This window comes from Artemia sp. Qi Xiang Cuo, chromosome 2 (genome assembly GCF_049724085.1).
Source record: "Artemia sp. Qi Xiang Cuo chromosome 2, ASM4972408v1, whole genome shotgun sequence".
NCBI lineage: Eukaryota > Metazoa > Arthropoda > Branchiopoda > Anostraca > Artemiidae > Artemia > Artemia sp. Qi Xiang Cuo.
In genome coordinates, this window is record NC_142795.1 from 43,043,765 (window position 1) to 43,061,873 (window position 18,109).

General features: G+C 34.7%; 1 protein-coding gene across 1 annotated transcript in view; it reads left to right on the forward strand.

The window, feature by feature from the left end:
* Positions 1-17,244, forward strand: part of LOC148955254 (periostin-like) — a 286,642-nt gene extending 269,398 nt beyond the window's left edge. The window contains exons 10-11 of the mRNA XM_089108124.1: positions 13,580-13,770; positions 17,048-17,244. Of these exons, the coding sequence (XP_088964250.1) occupies positions 13,580-13,770; positions 17,048-17,207 (351 nt within the window). The 3' untranslated portion in view covers positions 17,208-17,244. The remainder of the gene's footprint in view (positions 1-13,579; positions 13,771-17,047) is intronic.
* The last annotated feature ends 865 nt before the right edge of the window (positions 17,245-18,109 follow it).

Below are 18,109 nucleotides of genomic sequence, written 5' to 3' on the forward strand. Positions count from 1 at the left end.
ATCAGGAAAATTTGTACCGATGTGATGAGTAAGCTAAACTCCAGCCTGGTAAGGTTGGATTTGCTCGTATACATTTATTTGGATTTAAAAAAAAGTAAATTTTCAAATAATAATGATTAAATACAAAATGGTATTACCAGTAAGGGTCAGGCTTCGAAAACAATACTCAATAGAAATAGATATTTATGCAAAAGAGGAGGGGAGCATCGGCTAATTTGCGTTTCACTAAGTTTGATTTATGTCTGACGATGACTTCTGAAAGAGGGGATAATGATAAGAATTTAGAGTCTACTTACCTTCTACTCCCTTAGAAATCCACTCGACTGTCAACTACTCCCTCAATTTTTCCGATTGATCCCTTTGGCCTTTCACAATATATTATAAATAATTTAAAAAATCTGGCGCTCATGTCGTCTTTTCATTTACTAAAATATGTGTATCGTTTCTAGGATAAACTCTCGGGAAACTTCCGTAATCTTTGTCCATTGGACGATCTGTAAGAGCTCACTCGAAAAACAGCTAATTATAAACAAAGAGTATTTTGACCAGTTCCCCCCTCCCCTTCATATTCCCAACTAGATGAAAAATTTTGACCAAAAGAATATGCTCTGAAATTTACCATCCAGTCAAAAACCATGGATTGGACATAACCTCCTTTTCTATTGGAAAATTTATGTGTAAACAACGGACGACTTGCATAAGTTACGACCCTCACCCCAAGCGTGGTGAGTGGGGGAATATGTCATCCCTTGAGATATATTTGTTGAATCTTTTGATCCTTTTGAACATGAAGACTATCTCAAAATTTTGATCAGATATTTTTCGGGTCGTGGGAGCCAGGTAAAAAAAAGGCCACAAGAGGGGGACTGGCTGTTCTTGAATCAATTTTTTCATAGATACTTTTTTACAAAATTTGATGGGAACCTTACCATTTCCGAAAACCATATCCCTGAGGTTTAAAGCGACTTCCCCTGGAAAGTTAGGAAAATTATATTTAGCACTGATCCCAATTCTTCAAAAGGAAACTAGAGATTATAAGATCAATTTCAAAGACTCGTTTCTGTTCTGGAGATATTAATGATATCCCCATTTAGTGTCTTTTACAGAAACAATAAAGTTTCAACTCAACACCCTTAGCTGTTCTTGATATTGCAGATGTGCCCTTTTGACAACCTGGCTACACAAAGTGTCTTTTGATTTGGTTCAAATCCCACCTGGATATTTCCATACTAACCTTCACTATTCCTGAGATATTTCAGAAATTTCCTTCTATCAATCTGGATGGAAATAATTCTTGTAATTAGTTCAAAATCCACCTTAACCTTTACTGAAAATTTCAACTTAATGCTCTAATCCGTTGCTCGGGTATTGTATATAGGCCCATTTGACACCTGAGTGAGCGTATAGTCTTTTGCGTAAATCCAGCCCCTCCCTCAACATGTCCTGAGACTTTCAACATAATAACCTATGCCGTTCGGAAAATATTTTGGATTTGCCCTATTGACAACCTCCCTCAATTTTTTCAAATCGATCCCTTTGGCCATCCCCAAGATAGTATAATAATTTGAAAAATCAGGCACCCATGGCGTCTTTTCATTTACTAAGATATGTGTATCGTTTCCAGAGTAAACTTTCGCGAAACTTCTTTAATCTTTGTCTATTGGACGACCTGTTAGAGCTCACTCAAAATACAAATAATTAAAAACAAAGAGTATTTTGACCAGTCCCCCCCCCCTTCATATTATCAACTAGATGAAATATTTTGACCAAAAGAATAAGGTCTGAAATTTTCCATCGAATCGAAAACCAAGGATCAGACATACCCTCATTTCCTATTGCAAAATTTATGTGCAAACAATGGACGACTTGTATAGATTACGACCCTCACCCAAGAGTGGTGAGTGAAGGATTATCTCATCCCTTGAGATATATTTGTTGAATCTTTTGATTATTTTGAACATGAAGACTATTTCAAAATTTTGGTCAGATATTCTTCGGGTCGTGAGAGCCAGGTAAAAACAAGGCCACAAGAGGGGTGCTGGCTGTTCTTGTATCAATTTTTTCACTAGATACTTTTTCAAAAAATTTGACGGAAACTACCATTTCGGAAAACCATATCCTGGAGGTTTAAAGCAACCTCCTCCTGGAAAGCAAGGAAAATTACATTTAGCACTGATACCAGTTCTTCAAAAGGAAACTAGAGGTTATAAGATCAATTTCAAAGACTCGTTTCCGTTCTGAAGATATTACTGATATCCCTATTTAGTGTCTTTTACAGAGACAATAAAGTTTCAACTTAACACCCTTACCTGTTCTTAAGATTTCAAATGCACCCTTTTGACAACCTGGCTGCACAAAGTGTCTTTTGATTTGGTTCAACACCCGCCTTAAATATTTCCATACTAGCCTTCACTGTTCCTGAGATATTTCAGATATCCCCTTCTATCAATCTGGATGGGAATAGTCCCCTTTAATTAGTTCAACATCCGCCTTAGCCTTCACTGAAAGTTTCAGCTTAATACTCTAATCCGTCCCTGAGATATTGTATATCAAGCCCATTTGACACCTGGGTGAGCAAAGAGTCTTTTGTGTAAATTCAGCACCTCCCTCAACATATCCTGAGACTTTCAACATAAAAACCTAAGCCGTCCCGAAAATATTTTGGCTAGCCCTATTGACAACCTGGATACACGTATAGTCCTTTTATGTAGTTCAAAATCTCTCCTCAAATTTTTTTTAAAGTTTCTACTCAATACCGTTATACGTTGTGGAGATATTGTGGGTATACCCTTTTGACAACCTGGATGCACATAGCGTGTTTTAATTTAGTTCAATATCCCCCTCAAAATTCTTTGGAAGTTTAACCTTAATACTTTTAGCCGTTTTAGACAACCAGCACCAAACATTTACTCTTTCCCAATAATTAAAGCTGTGTGTAAACAATGGACGAGTTGCATATTTTACAGCCCTTTCCCACAGGCTATGGGAAGGGGTCATATTATCAGCAAAGGTATATTTGTCGGACTTTTGACTATTTTTAACAAACTGGCTATCTCAAATTTTGATCGTATTATTTTCGAGTTACGGAAGGTTGCTATAAAGGGCATAAGAGGGGGACTGGCCGCCCTCCAATCACTTTTGAATCTAAAAAAATGACACCAGGAGTTTCCATTTCCGATCAATTGACCCCCTTCTGAAATTTTTGCAACCACTCCTTTTATACGAAGTGGGTCCGTCGAAAAACATTAACTCATTGAAGCCATATCGCTCTTTATTTAGGCAGTACTGTTACGCTTCCTATAGTATCAATATCAATTGGCACTTATCCCTGGGAACAGGGCCAGCAAGAACCGTAATGGGCCCCCGGGCTGAGTGATCCTGGGCTCCATACATATATTTTTTTTTCCACCAATTGATATATATGCATGATATATATATATATATATATATATATATATATATATATATATATATATATATATATATATATATATATATATATATATATATATATATATATATATATATATATATATATATATATATATATATATATATATATATATATATATATATATATATATATATATATATATATATATATATATATATATATATATATATATATATATATATATATATATATATATATATATATATATATATATATATATATATATATATATATATATATATATATATATATATATATATATATGTTTTTGGCGGGAGCCAAAAACACCGCGCCGCGCCACGCCGCCGGTAAGATGGTGGCGGCGCGCCGCCGGCGCGATCAATGTTGAGCGCAAACATTAATGTTTTCATCAGATTTTCTCAAATCACAGCTTAAATTTACAACAGTTTCGAGCCTATTCATGAGTTCAAAAATTCACAAGTCGCTGGATGGAAACTGGTCTTCTTCGTTAAAATTAAAAAAAACAGTTTTTTTTAACTGAAAGTAAGGAGCAACGTTAATAATTAAACTGAACAGACCTTATTTCATCTATGACAGGGGAGGTCCCCTCCTAAACGCCTCGCTTTTTACGCTTATGTTTGATTTTCGTACAATTCTATTTTTTTTAACACTGAAAAACTTTAGCGTAAAGAGCGAGGCGTTGAGGAGGGGACAGCCCTTTCATATACGGAATAATTTCTGTTCGTTTTAAGTTTTAATGTCGCTCCTTACTTTCAGTTAAAAAAAACTTGTTTTTTCATTTGATTTTTGAATGTTTTGAATAAATGCAGGTTTTTGATTTTGGCTCACAGTACATGAATAATTAAAACAAAATTTTTATATTAATTTACTTTTATTTGGTTAAATGGCTTTCTCGAAACTTGTTTTATTTTATTTACGAACGTTTTTATTAGTAATAAATATACGTAATTTACGAATTAACTTACGTAACGAACTTCTATATTCATATATTTTTAATACGTATATTAGGGGGTCGCCCCCTAGTCAAGACCTTGCTCTCTAAGCGAAAGTTCGAATTTTGTTCCAATTCTTTAAAAATGACCGCTTAATCACAAAGGCCGTTAATTAGAATAAATAGCTCTTATGAAAGTACTAAAAAATCTCTGGCTTAAAGAGTGAGGTATTGACTAGGGGTGAACCCAATCATATATGTAATATTTTCTGTTCGTTTAAAGTTTTGATGTTGCTGCTGTTGCAGTTGAAAAACTTGTTTTTTTATATTTAATTTCAGATTTTTTTTTAAATAATGCTGGGAAGTCCGGCGTCCGCTTCATAGCAATGTCCCTTCCCCCATGAAAACTTCCTTCATGGAAAGATCCTCCTACATAACCCCCGACCCCAGGCACGTACGCAATAATTTGTTTCGGGGGGGGGCAATTTGTTTCGGGGGGGGGGGCAAATCCTTCAAACCCCTTATTCTGGGAGAAAAATCAGAAAATTATGGGGAAATGAAAAAAATCGTGAGATTTCGGGGGAGCCCGGGCCCACAGGCCCCACTCCCTGCGTACGTCCCTGCCCGACCCCCCCCCTAACTACCAGGAAAAATCTCTCCTGAAAACATCTCTACTGTATACTTCCCAATAACCAATACTATATGTTAACATTGGGTAAAGTTCATAACTTTCAGCCCTCCTCCCGGGAACTTCGGGGGATTAAGTCATCCTAAAAGACATACTTATAATATTTTCGAACCTGCTGAACAAAATGTTTATCTACAAATTTTGATCAGGTGACTTTGGGAAAACAATGAACGTGAGAGGGGGCCTAGTTGCCTTCCATTTTTTTTTGGTCACTTAAAAAGGGATCTAGAACTTTTAATTTTAATACGAATGAGTCCTTTCCCATTTTCTAGGACCACTGGGTCGGTACGATCATCCTAGGGAAAAAAAAAATTAATAAACACGCACCCGTGATCTTTCTTCTGGCATAAAATGCAAAATTCCACAGTTTTGTAGATAGGAGCTTTAAACCTCTACAGTAGGGTTCTCTGATACGCGGAATATGATGGTGTGATTTTCATTAAGTTTCTATAGCTTTTAGGGGGTTTTTCCCCCTTTTTTCGAAAATCAGCCAAATTTCCTCAGTTGCGTAACTTTTGATGGGTAGGATTAAACTTGATGAAACTTATATATTTGAAATCAGCATTAACATCCAATTCTTTTGATGTATCTATTTGTATCATAATACCGTTTTCTAGAGTTTCGGTTACCATTGAGCCGGGTCCCTATAAGCCATACTATATGTTAACATTGGGTAAAGTTCATAACTTTCAGCCCTCCTCCTGGGGGCTTTGAGGGATTAAGTCATCCTAAAAGACAGAATTATAATATTTTCGACCATGCTGAACAAAATGGCTATCTCAAAATTCTGATCGGGTGACTTTGGGAAAAAAATGAGCGTGGGAGGGCCTAGTTGCTCTTCATTTTTTTTGGTCACTTAAAAAGGGCACTAGAACTTTTAATTTTTGTTCCAATGAGCCCTCCCACGATATTCTAGGACCACTGGGTCGATACGATCACCCCTGGGAAAAAAAACACGCATCCGTGATCTTTCTTCTGGCAAAAAATGGAAAATTCCACATTTTTGTAGATAGGAACTTGAAACCTATGCATTAGAGTTTTATGATACGCTGAATATGATGGTGTGATTTTCATTAAGGTTCCATAACTTTTAGGGGGGCTTTCCCTCTTTTTTCGAAAATCATCCAAATTTTTTCAGGCGCGTAACTTTTGATAGGTTAAATTTGATAGGCGCGTAACATTGATAGGTAAACTTGATGAAACTTATATATTTGAAATCAGAATTTAAATCTGATTCTTTTGATGTATCTATTGGTATCAAAATTCCGTTTTTTAGAGTTTCAGTTACCATTGAGCCGGGTCGCTCCTTACTTACAGTTCGTTACCGCGAACTGTTTGATTCATCAAGAGAAGTAGAAATCTGGTAAAAATGAAATGGCTGTGGTGTTTCAGAACCCGTGCATAATACGAGTAGTTGAAGTATCTATTAGCTATGTATTCTTAACTTAAATAATTATCAAAAGTAGTAGTTTTTTTCATCGAGCATTACTGCATACAAAACTTCAAATACCGTATCACAAAATTCGTCAGTTATCTGGGTAAAAACTTTGAATATAACTTTGAACTTGGAAGCTTAATTTTTTCATAATGTCCTTTGCCTAATCTGTTTTGTCACCTTTAAAACAGTTGAAATGGGCGACTTTGATATTGATGGTTTTTTTTTTGTTTTTTTTTTGTTCTTTTGGATTCCTAAAAATCCTTCTTGTATTAAAAACTGGTTTTTAAAAACAACTTTAAAAAAAATCATTTTAAAGTTTTTTTTGTCTTATTTATAGAATATATGTCATGTAGGCTAAGGCTGAACTGCTGCTTTTTTATTACTTTTGGCTGCTCTTTTGGATATTATTCATTTTTTCTTTTGGGGATTCATTCCAAATTATAAACGGATAAATACCTAATATCAGTCAAATTATAAAATGCATCTAAAAGGAGTAAATTTATCAAATTAAAAAATACACGATGAACACTTCACATGAGAACACTTCAATTACAATGAAACAAAAAACACTTAATGGTTTATTCGGTAGGAAGAAAAATGAAGTTCCAGCTATTTTCTTAGGTGAAAAATGAAAAACTCGTCCGTTTTAAATGGAATTACCTGAAATAATAAGCAGACTGAAGTAGCTCCAGGAAGATGTTGAGATTTTCATCCTAGTTCGTCATTTTTAACCCAAACAAAATGTTAGGACACTTAGTATCAGTTATTCAGCTTAAGCTTTGATTTCCAAATGCTCACAAAAATTACCAAATTTAAGAAAGTCGCAACAATAAGTCACCTGTGGTCAAAATACTCAAAGACTCCTCTTTGATCCCCACCCAGGCTCAAAGCTTCTGCTATGGTCATGTCCATGGAAATCTCCAAAGAGTTTCTTTTTAAAATAGATTTCAAGCGTAGTTAGGGGTATTTAGCCTTTTTGCTTTTCTTCAAAGCTTTGAAAAAAGTGTTATAATATTCCAAATGTTACATTTTTATATTTGTGCATATTTTTGGTAATCATTTGTGGGGTGATCGAATTTTTTAAACCACTTTAGATACGTAAGAACGTTGCAACATCTAGTACCCTGAGGTCATACGAATGTCAAAGACTCCTCCTTGAACCTCCCAAATTGAAAGGTTTTATTATAACCTGGCCTTTTGATGAAACTTGGGCACTGGACCACCTTGATAGGTGGTCCAGTCTCAACTTTCATTAGAAAAATAATTTACTTAATTATTAACTAGGTCACTATATGGTTCAAACAAACACGCAAAATAACGTTAAACATATTAGTGTTCCTTGAAAAAAAAATTAGGGAATGAGTAAAGGGGTACAAAGACAACAACAAAAATGTCGAAATTATTAAGATATACCTCAAATTATTAGAAAACTGAGTCATAGATTCGCCGTGGCATTAAATAAGATCCAAAGAATCTAATTAAAAGGGAGCACATACAAAAGCCAAATCAGGTCAGTAGCCTATGAGAAATCGCAAAATACCCAAGACAATAAACAAGTCCTAATGGGGGGCCCTGGGTCTATCAAAATATTTCACTGGTTTCCCAGGGAATTTGATATCATTTTCTTCCGTCTCCAATTTAAATGAGAAAAATAATTATCCTTTTGGCATCCCTGCTTTCAATAAAAAAAGAGGTATTATCATTTAAAAATGAAAGCCCCGATCCCCCCCCATAGACAATAATTTACAATTTATTTATGAATCATATTTTTTGGGGTAGTTTCCCGTTCAATCTTTAATTCCCCAACCTTGTAAATAGCTAAATTTCGTCTCAATAGAAGGTTTTTTTTGGGGGGGGGGGGTAAAAATGTTTCAGAAAGAATATTGTATTTTATATCAGGCGTTAAACATTTGAGTATTAAACATTAAGAAAATCATATCTAAAAACAGCAAAAAAAAATCTGCACATTTACAATTCAGCTGTAGAAAGAATGTATAGCCTGTCAATTTCAGAATCCAACTGAAGGCTGAAGCTGTATAGTAGTGAATTAGTTCTATAATTCTTTTCAACTTGAAAATAAAATTCTTGACTACGAATGATGTAAGAAATTGCGATTGGGAAACTGTATTCGAAATGATTTAAACTCATTTCATAAAGACGATACTTTTTTTGTCAACATATGAAGAACTGTTTATATTGCAATATTTGCAATTGCATATTGCATCTGCTGGTTTTTATGCAAAGCAACAAAAGAGACGAAAATTAATGAACAAGAGATTAGTGAAGAATTATGGTATGCAAAGTAATATTTGGAAGGTAAAGTCACTGGTGATAACTTGCTTGGTGTGTCACCGTGATTGCGTGATTTGTGGGGAGTCGGGTAGCAAAATTTTTTTTTGGGTTGACGCTTATATTTTCGGGGACATACCAGAAAATTTGGGAATAGTGCAAGCCCTGCTTGATTTCAAATCAGAAAAATCAAAATACTAAACCACACGAGAAGTAAAAGCTCCGACTTTGCGGTTGACGCAATAAAGAATTGCCGCAACATTAATTTAAAGTCGACCGAACGCCACCGCCTGTGCCGGTGGCGGCGCGCCTGCGGCGCGCCGGTTGTGCTACAACACTTCGGCGGCGTTCGACCGGGCGTCTCGTCGGCGGCGTTCGGTTGATCCGCCGGCTCGGCGCCGGGGTCTATATATATACATATATATAAACTTTTATTTATCAGTGTTAACCCTGAAATGAACATTAACGTAAGTAGAACATTGAAATATGGCTTTTTTTAAGCCGCATTAAAAAAAATAATCATTTTAATAATAAATATAAAATTCCGTTTATTTAGTTCTTAACTTGTCTTTTTTGTAGGCACATGCTAAAATTTATTTTTTTAACGTTTCTTAGAAGTTAAAGAAAAATTATTTATTTAAAAAATATGATTTTATTTATTGTAAATTACTCTATAATCATAATAGACATGGACAGGTTAAAATCCTTTTTTATGATTAACCAAATATCCTTATTAACAACCAAGTCCCCTTTCTGGCCTTATTCATGGCAAACTTAACAATGATGGTATCAAGGACAGCTTCTCTTGCAAGGTCCGTCTTCACTGCTAAAACACCCTCGCTTGACACATTGTTGAGCGTAACGCATTTTTTGCTCTGTTAAAAATTTTTACTCTGTTATTAATTCTATATTTAGAAACGAATTTTCCAAATTCAAAGTTTTGATTTTGTTTAGCAGCTCAAAAATTATTGACTTTTGTAACCAAATTTGGCTGAGCATATTAGCTCCCGGCTAATAAACTCATCAACAAGTTTAATTCCGAAATCCCTTGGATACTTCTGAACTAGATCTGCGGCTTTTCTTCCAGTATGGTTATTTGGTACTTTTTGGAAGCCTCATAATACAAAAAATGTTCACACAAAGTGATTTGAATCGAACAGTCATATCTCATATGATGCTGTCCAGGATAAGTTTGAAAATTTGACGCTCGAAAGAAGGTTTATAGTCATACTCGCTTTCTGCATGATCCTCGCAGTTTTCACCAGCTATTTTTTTTCTTCTTTTTCTTTTCTGTTCCTCTTGACGTTATTGGAGCCAACTAATGTTTTCAGCCACTATATGAGCTACACTGAATATTTGACTCCATCCTTCAAAGCGAAGGTTATTCATATCTTCTATCAAAGAACTCAAGTTTTTGATGGAACATCTAACGTTCCATCAAGACACTGCAACACTCTCTTTGAAATATCTTGAAGTTAAAAGTTTTGAGCCAAGTAGATGCAAGAAGAAAAATAACGACGGAGACCAAGTTTTGTATGATGAAAGAAGAAGGCAGTTACATGTTTTTGAAAAAGGTTTTCAGCCTGTCTATGTCTCGACGAGTTTCTGTAGCTAAATTTCGCTTACTTTGTTCATCAAGGACCTTTACAATTCCTGGCAGATGTGAAGCAGCTCGTTCCACACTATCTAATCTGGTTAACAAGCCAGTTTTGGACATTGAATGAAGAGAGCATGGTATTACAGTTTTGAGGATTTGCCATCTTTGGGGGTTAGAGCCAAAAACATCGTGCAGTTTGTAAACGCTTCCTAAAAAGTCATTGCATCTCGGCACTCTCTGCTGGTTTTCTCTACATAAATTTAAGGAATAGCAAGTGCAGGAAAAGTAAAAATATTTTGTATTTGCAGAAAAAATTATGGCTTGGACTTTATAAGCACGTTTCATGTTGCTGCTGCCTGGCCTTCACAATCTTCCAGTAGAATTTTATAATTTTTTGGCTTATCTATAATAGGCATAGCAATTTTTTGTGAACAGTCAGTTAAGCGAAGCAGCATCTCTTCAACTCTGCGTCGTTGGTTTTGTTGAACAGAAAACTTAAAATATCTGAGAAGAAATGCAATATGTTCAACTACAGTGAGTCAGGTGCCGCATCAACGATTACAGTGTAGTGCCTTGCTTTTTCTCCCTCTTTAAGAATTTTTCTTGGCATTAATTCGTTCTGAATTTCATCGGACAGATAATGTACTTGTACTCTTTCAGCTCTCTACTGAAAAGAGCGAACTTCAGTTCTCTATTGAAAGAGCAAACGCTCCTAAAATACCTAAGACAGTCCCATTAGAAGGGTCACTAATCTTCTCGTTTGTTCCTCTGAAAGCAAGCCCTCTTTCAAACAGGAAAAATATCACATTCGTCATTCACTCGAAAAGATCGCCCCGTTTATATTTTCTTGCTGGATTGAACCCAAATTTAAGCCAATCACATTTTATTTTTTCGATTTGATCACCAATACTATCTGTTGAACATAATAATCTTTATAGTTACTGCTATTTTAATGTTTTCTAGCTTTATCAAACACTTTTTTCACCGTTCCTGTAGAGAAAAACCTCCAGAAAGTGTTAAAGAAGAATGTTGTGCTTTAGACAGCGTGCTAAATACCCTATAAGAAAAACATTAAAATAATTTCTTAATTTGCCTCAAACAAATCAGTGCACTATTTGTAATTTTCTTTTTAAAAACCGATGTTGGAACAGAACATCCTTCCGAATCTCCTGGGAAGTGATCTGGCCATGGAATTTGAGGATATCGTAAGTTGCGGGTAGCGTTAAAATTGGGGTTCCTTATGTCAAAATATTTGCTCGAATTTGGGATTGGCTGAAGCTTAGGTTAGGACATAGCAGACAAAGTAGGCTGAAGCTCACTTGGGTCTGAATTTACATTAACAGCACCAGGTTTCGTTTGTTCCGTTTCATTTTTTACGGTAATTGTAATTTTACAATAACAGTAGTAATCCGCTGTGTCATTGCTTCCTACTATGACTAAAGCCTTAGATGGCTGCAATGGCAGTTTAAAAAACTTCCAGTGACAACTGATATTTTTGTAATTCCTTTTCTTTCAACTCTTTTTCTTCCTTCTATTTCCTTTTTTGAGCATCAGACTTATCGTTATAATTCGTTGCAATTCACTAGATCTATAACATAACTATAGCTACTCTCGAACACTGCATTGCACGGTAACCAAACAGTTAAACCAGTGACTGACTGACAGCTAAAACTTAACTTAATCTCTGCTCAAATGGTTATTGATGAAATATTGATCGTTATCACGCATTGATGAATATCGATTGTCTGTTAGTCGTTCTGGGCCAGCCGTGCTTGTTTTTTAGCCAACTCCGCGCGTTTTGTTACACTAATAACAAAACACTACTAAAATGCTTGATAGCTCGATAAAAATCAGTTACTCGCAGTTTGGACTTTTTCAAGGCAAGACAAAAATTATTTTAATACTTAGTGAACTGGAAAACCAACCTAAAATTTTTGAGTTTAGCAGATTACATGTACAGAAAAGAACTTTACGTTTGGTCGTGCCGTTTCCCTTTTAGATCCTCGGCCCTAGGTCTCTGACCCTTTACCCGACACTCTCTCCGGCCCTGCCTGGAGGTAAGGAACTGTGGGTCGACGCTCTTCCAAAAATACAAGGATCCCTCATCCCTGCCGAAACAGAATCAAATTATGTGTACGTCTGTCAGCCGGATCATTACTTGGCCAAAATGGGAAAAAAAGGAAAACTGAATTTATTAAAACGGATGATAGAAAGCTTTGGATAAATCTCTTCGGGGGGTATTCTCTCCCTCCCTTTCTCTTCCTTCCAAGAAACAAAATCTTTATCATTATATTCCTCAAGCACTGGAATTACCAAGCTACCTCCCCAAACTTAGATAACAAAGGCTGCCAATTCAGTCAAAAGACCTGGTTCTAGTTAAAGCAAGACTGATTTACTAGGAAAACATTATTGAATAGCATAAACTAAAAGAAAAACTGGGAACAGATCTTCGCTGGTATACCCCCTCCACAAATTCCACTCCCTAAAAAATCCAAAAATGCAAGGTCTTAAGGGTTAAATATTTTTGCTATAAAGCAGCATTGGTTACAATTAACAAGAAAAAACGCTTGGGAAAATATGCCGGGGGGCCAAAACTTGAATTTTTTTTAATGTCGGAAATGAACAATCATTCAATTGATATAGTTTTTAAGGAGAACAGGGAGCTCTTTGTGCATAGTGAAATTTTATTCTGTATTTTTTTTATTTTTTTTTCCTAGGTGCTGGGATTAGCAGCCTAATTTCCTGACTTTAGATGCCTTTAAGTCCCGGAGCTAGCAAGCTGCAAACCCCTATTTAAATTCCCGGGACGATCGGCCAAACTGAATATAACTTTGTGACTAGACTTGTGACTTCAAAATGATGAATTTTGACTTCATTCATTTTAACATTGTGTATTTTATCTGTATAGATTTGTGTTTATGACTGTTATCACTAACTGTAAAATATAAAGCCTTTAGTTTTTTGTCTTGTCAGTTAGGTTTAACAATGTTTAGTATACAATATCAGAACAAACTTATATCGTAATAAAATTGGGAATACAAGTCATCTTATCGAAGTCAAAATTTTGAGAATGGGCGTAGAAAACTTGTTTGTTCTCGTAAATCTCTGTATAATCCAATGATTTTACCCTATTTGAAAGCTTATTTCTTAAAGGAACGTCTTCTTTGCTTTCCTAGTTTTAATGACCTATACGATTTCAGTTACATATGTCTCTTGACGAGGAGAACACATTCAGGGTTTTGGTTTACAGAAAATCTATTGGAGTTGAAAATGCTTTGATTGAAAAAGCTGATATTGAGGGACAAAATGGGGTCCTTCATATTATCAATAAAGTAATTCGACCTTCCAATATTTCTGCCGGAGACCTGCTCAGAAACGAAGGCAATTTCACGTAAGTTAAAAACCTTGTCTTTTCCAAAGCTCTCAGTTAATGCTTCAACGAATCTGAATAAAATATATTTACACATATTCCAGGAAACATAGCCAGTTAGCTCCAAATTCTTATTAGTTACTAGTTTAACAAGGTAAAATCACCTACTGTTTTTTATGTCACTCTTGAAGAAAAAAGGGAAAATAAAAGAAATAAGATTAAAAACCTGGACAAAACCAACGAGTTATTTCGGGTAAAACACTAAATTCTACACCGCACTTGATAGTTTCTTTTGATGAAAATCGAACTAAATTAAAGCTGTAATTATCTGTGATCATGATCGTATGTTTATTACTTAACGTCAAACCCTTTGTTTTAAACTCTCAACAACAATCACAGTAACAAAAATACATGATGTATGCAGAAACAATTTTTAAATGATACAAATTGACGACTTCAATGTTTAGCTAAAAGGACATTAAAAGTTGAAAATGATATGCAAATAATTAACGAAAGAAGCTGTAATAAGAAATTAATGCCATTTTAATTTTGTAGGAATAAATTTCCTAGCAAGATTACAACCTTAAGCATTTATAAAGTAGCTTGTCGTGTAGATCTATAAACACACCATAAAAAATCTGCAGTTTATTCGTTGGATGTTTTAAGAACGGCCTAGGGGGTTAAGTTTAAACTCTTAGGAAAGTTGAGGGGAATGTCAAGCTAAATCAAAAGATACCATGTGCATCCAGTTTGTCAAAAAGTTTATCTGCAATATCTCAGGAATTATTAAGGGCATTAAGTTAAAACTTTCAGGGATAAATGAGGGGAACGCTGAGCTAAATCTGAAGGCACAACATGTATTCAAGCTGCCAAATGGACGTATCTGTAATACATCAGGAATCTTGTTCCAATTCTTTAAAAATCTCAAAGGCCGTTAATTAGAATAAATAGCTCTTAAGAAAGTACTAAAAAATATTTGGCTTAAAGAGTGAGGTATTGACTAAGGGGTGAACCCAATCATATACGTAATAGTTTCTGTTCGTTTTAAGTTTTGATGTTGCTGCTTACTTTCAGTTGAAAAAACTTGTTTTTTTTATATTTAATTTCTGATCTTTTTTAAATAATGCTGGGAAATCCGGCGTCCCCTTCATAGCAATGTCCCTTCCCCCATGAAAATTTCCTTCATGGAAATATCCTCCCACATAACCTCCGAACCAGCCCCCCCACTACCGGAAAAAATCCCCCCTTAAAACGTCTGTATACTTCCCAATAACCAATACTATATGTTAACATTGGGTAAAATTCATAAATTTCAGCCCTCCCCGCAGGGACTCCGAGGGATTGAGTCATCCTAAAAGACATAGTTATCATATTTTCGACCATGCTGAACAAAATGGCTATCTAAAAATTTTGATCGGGTAACTTTGGGAAATAGATGAGCGTGGGAGGGGGCCTAGTTGCCCTCCATTATTTTGGTCACTTAGAAAGGGCACTATAACTTTTAATTTCCGTTCGACTGAGCCCTCCCACGGTATTCTAGGACCACTGGGTCGATACCATCACCCCTGGAAAAAAAAAAAAAAAAAAAAAAAAAAAAACACACACACATCCGTGATCTTTCTTCTGGCAAAAAATACAAAATTCCACATTTTTGTAGATAGGAGCTTGAAACCTCTACAGTAGGGTTCTCTGATACGCTGAATATGATGGTGTGATTTTCATTAAGTTTCTATAACTTTTAGGGGGTCTTTCCCCCTTTTTTCGAAAATCAGCCAAATTTTCTTAGGCGCGTAACTTCTGATGAGTAGGACTAAACTTAATGAAACTTATGTATTTGAAATCAGCATTAAAATCTAATTCTATTGATGTATCTATTGGTAACAAAATTCCGTTTTTAGAGTTTCGGTTACCATTGAGCCGGGTCGCTCCTTACTTAGAGTTCGTTACCACGAACTGTTTGATTTGAAAACCTCCCCTTGACTTTTTCACAACTCTATTTTTTAAACAATAAAAAACTTTAGCGTAAAGAGCGAGGCGTTGGGGGGGGGGGTGACAGCCCCTTTCATATACGGAATAATTTCTGTTCGTTTTAACGTCTTTCATTACTTTCAGTTAAAAAAAAACTTTTTTTTTATTTAATAGAAGTAAAGATCTATATAAAACCAAAGGCGAGCAGAAATAAAGACAAATAATAATTCATGCATAAAATGAACAGAATATTAAACACAAAGTGAATATAAATCACAATAAATATTTAATTCAAACCTAAAATAATTAGAAATTATGACAATGAGTAGAGCTAACGCCAGGGCCGTATCCAGAATTTTTTTTTTTTTTTGGGGGGGGGGGGAGGAGGTTCCCTTGAAAATGCACCAATTTCTTATATTCATTTTCGTTACGTTTTTATGAGTCGGAATTTTTTTTTTGGGGGGGGGGGTCAAAAAACCTCCTACCCCCCTGGATACGACCTTGGCTAACGCTCCCTAAGCTTTCAACGGACCAAAACGTCTGCTCGAAAAACCACACTGCTCGAAATATATATATATATATATATATATATATATATATATATATATATATATATATATATATATATATATATATATATATATATATATATATATATATATATATATATATATATATATATATATATATATATATATATATATATATATATATATATATATATATATATATATATTTAGTTAAATTATAAACGACACTCTTGCCTTTAGAAGGGTACGGGGGTGTTATTCCTACTCCTGTTCGTGGTAATGTCTGATCATTTTGGATTTGACTTGATTGTTTATTATTTCTGTCCGTTTTGGGTTTCATTTATTCATTTATAGTGATATCTGTTGATTTTAAACTTGTTAATATTTGACTTTATTTCTGGTCGTCCAGGGCTTAGACCAAGCTAACGTAGCTGGAACTTCTTGTTACTTTCTATCGACAAGATTCGTGTACAACTTTATGAAACATAGCTTTATTTATCGTACTTACAAGTGCGGGTTTGTAGTATAGTGCCTAATAAACTTAGGGAAGCATATTAGGCCTTAAACAGCTTAGTTTATTTCTTTAATTGTGGTTTTCTTATAATTAGCAGTACAAATATTAGGGAACTAGAGAATTGTAACTCAACATTTTTGAAATAAACTGTAATGATTTTTACCGAATACAGTAGGTATTCAGTCTTTTAAAACACTTCCAAAAATTGTTTAAAACTAATTATAATTAAAAATAACCATTGTTACATCTGAATATATTTCCACTTTCAGCAAGTTCTTATTTGTAGGTCTTTCTTGAAGGCAATGGAGATAACAGATGCGATGGATATGGGACAAGCGCTAGAAGCTTCAGGTGTTGATCCTCTATCCTCAACTTCGTATACATTTTTTGTTCCCACTGACAGTGCTTTCCAGGTAGATATAGTTGAATTATTCTTAACTTGGTAAATCATAAATTCATAATATTTCACAAGGCTGGCAAGGTACGTAATTCGACCTGAAAATCAAAATCTCCTTGTGTTTAAGATTTGCGGTGTCGACTATTACTTAATGGCATATTGCTGACATAAGTTGGTGACATGGCTATTGATTTGATTGCAATCTAAAGAAAAAGTTGACTTGTATGGAGAAAAATCAAAATAAAGGATATAAATTAGCTTAATATACAAAACAAGGAGACTAGGTCTTCTTCAAAGCCCTAGGTTCTTTGCTCTAGATAATTGCTTATTTTCTATCAAGAAACAAACAATTCACTGGAACAGTAGGCTATCTCGCTGAATAATTGGTACTGTAAGTTCTAAGCCAAGAATAAATTTCATGGTTTAACAATTACAATATTACTTTGTCAATAATGTAGAGTGTCTGGGGTGAGGCTATCAGGTAGATATATGCATAACAAAAAGGATCACTGCGTATGTAAGCATTCTGCTTAAATTGGAATAAAATCAGTGTCTCGCAATCGTTAAACTCGTCAATTGAACTTACTGTAGGCTCAAAGTAAAGAAAAGTATTCAATGAAAAATAAGCTCCTGTCACTTAAGGTTAGCATCTCAAATTCCATCGATATCAAATTCCAATAAACTGTTTCCTGATTTACAACTAAACAAAGCTTCAAAATGTCACAAATTGTATTAACATTAAAATTTTTTAGTTAATCCTGTGTACTAGAACATTCATAAGCTAAAGTTGATGTACCAGTCATTTGTATTGATAGGAAAGGTCCGTCTCTACCTCTTAGTTTTTGAAAGTTTTTGTTTGCACAATTATACATCGCATTTTTTTATTATAAATGCTATTCAGTATGAAGCACGTTTAATAAAAACAAAAAATCAATTGAGTGACCTGTCAAT